Source organism: Sphaeroforma arctica (assembly GCF_001186125.1).
Source record: "Sphaeroforma arctica JP610 unplaced genomic scaffold supercont1.2274, whole genome shotgun sequence".
Taxonomy (NCBI): domain Eukaryota; class Ichthyosporea; order Ichthyophonida; genus Sphaeroforma; species Sphaeroforma arctica.
In genome coordinates this window covers 3,163-5,109 of record NW_014038284.1, presented here as the reverse complement: position 1 = coordinate 5,109, position 1,947 = coordinate 3,163, and the positions used below count along the sequence as shown (strand labels likewise).

The following is a 1,947-nucleotide window of genomic DNA, read 5'->3' as shown; positions in this document are numbered from 1 at the left end:
TCACACACTTTAATTAACCATTTATTAGAATATCACACACTTTAACTAACCATTTATTAGAATATCACACACTTTATCTAACCATTTATTAGAATATCACACACTTCAACCATTCATCACCACATCGCACACCATCACCTTTTATTAGAATATCACACACTTTAACCATTTCTTAAAATATCACACACTTTAACCATTCACCACCCTATCACACACCTTAGCCATTGCGGCTATCCTCATTTCTCTGCTGCGATATATTGCCGCGATCTCTCCCGTCCGTTTGCGCATACGTTCGCCCGCCAATACATTGCGAATATTCTGCGACTGAATGTCGTTCCATCGGCTGCGGAATCGGTTGCCCAAATCAACACCCGCCGAAATCTCAAGCCCATTCATATCCGATCGAGTCAATCGATAGGCAGACAGGGGAGAAGGGTCTACGAGTGGGTGAGATGGATGTGTGTGTATGATAGTACGAGTATTAAGGTTGTTTGTGTACTTGTGTGTGTAGTTGTGTGTAGGTACTTGTGTGTGTGTAAGTGTATGTGTTCATATCCGATCGAGTCAATCGATAGGTAGAGAGGGGAGAAGGGCCCAGGAGTGCGTGCAATGGATGTGTAGCGTATATTAGTACAAGTATCGAGGCTGTGTGTGTATGTGTATGCACGTGTGTGCGTGTGTATGTGTATGTGTATGTGTATGTACTTCTGCGTATCTGAGCCATACTTTGCACATGCATGTTTGTGCATGCGTGTATGTCTGTGTGGTTGTACATAAGTATGTGTGTAAGTATACTTGTACATGCATGTGTGTGCGTGTGTGTAATTGGACATGTGTATATGGGTGTGTGTGCGCGCAAATCTCTATATAATTGAACTCATTGAGCCTATCCATAGAGGGGGGAACGTCAAAACCCAAACCCTAAACCTCAAAACCAAACCCAAAACCCTGAAAAACTAACAACACAGACGCTGAACAATCACTTAATCAGTGCATTCACTTCACCAGAAGTCCCTGAGTGCCTTCGTAGCAAAACCCTAAACCCTAAATCACTTGGACAACAAACAACACACACTGCATGAACATAGATGGGACGCATGGAGGCTGACAAACAACTACACCACACACTGATATAGTACACATATTATCATACAACACTCAATACCACACTCAAACATCACAAACTATCACACAACACGCAACATCACACACAAAACACCAAATACTATCATACAACACTCAACCCCACACACAAACTGCACATACTATCATACAACACTCAATATCACACACAAACAGCACATACTATCATACAACACTCAACACCTATCGTAACCAACCACACATATACCCAACTAACACCACATACTACCACAGAACACGCAATACCACATACTTTCATACAAACTCAACACCTACAGTAAACCACCCAACGTAACACACTGTACACACTCCGTGGGGACTCATTGAGCATATCCGTTGGCGACTTCAGCCACCCCACCCGCCCAAACATCCGCTCTATGGTTGTGAACGCCTTATCCGATGCCGTTTGAACGGACTGTACAATCTGCGCTGTCTTGTCTGTACATGTGCGAATCAGGTCACTTAGTGAAAGCAGCAATGTTCTAAAAGTGTGTGATATATATATATATATATTAACAGTGACATATAGGTCTAACAAGGTTTATATGTGTCTATAAGTGTGATATATATAAATATTAACAGTGACATATTGGTCTAAATAGGTTTAATTGTGTCTATTAACAGTGACATATAGGTCTAAATAGGTTCAAATATGTCTAGAAGTGTGTGATAGATATATTAACAGACATATAGGTCTAAATAGGTTTAAATGTGTCTATAAGTGTGTGATATATATCAACAGTGACTTATAGGTCTAAATAGGTTTAAATGCGTCTAAAAGTGTGTGATATATATATATATATA

General features: G+C 40.4%; 1 protein-coding gene across 1 annotated transcript; it reads right to left on the bottom strand.

The window, feature by feature from the left end:
* Nucleotides 1–216: 216 nt before the first annotated feature.
* Nucleotides 217–396, bottom strand: SARC_12398 (hypothetical protein; the record flags this gene model as incomplete). Its single annotated transcript, XM_014293497.1, has 1 exon — nt 217–396. A coding segment is annotated over one exon (180 nt), but the record flags the coding sequence as incomplete, so codon positions are not given.
* Between the last annotated feature and the right edge of the window lie 1,551 nt (nt 397–1,947).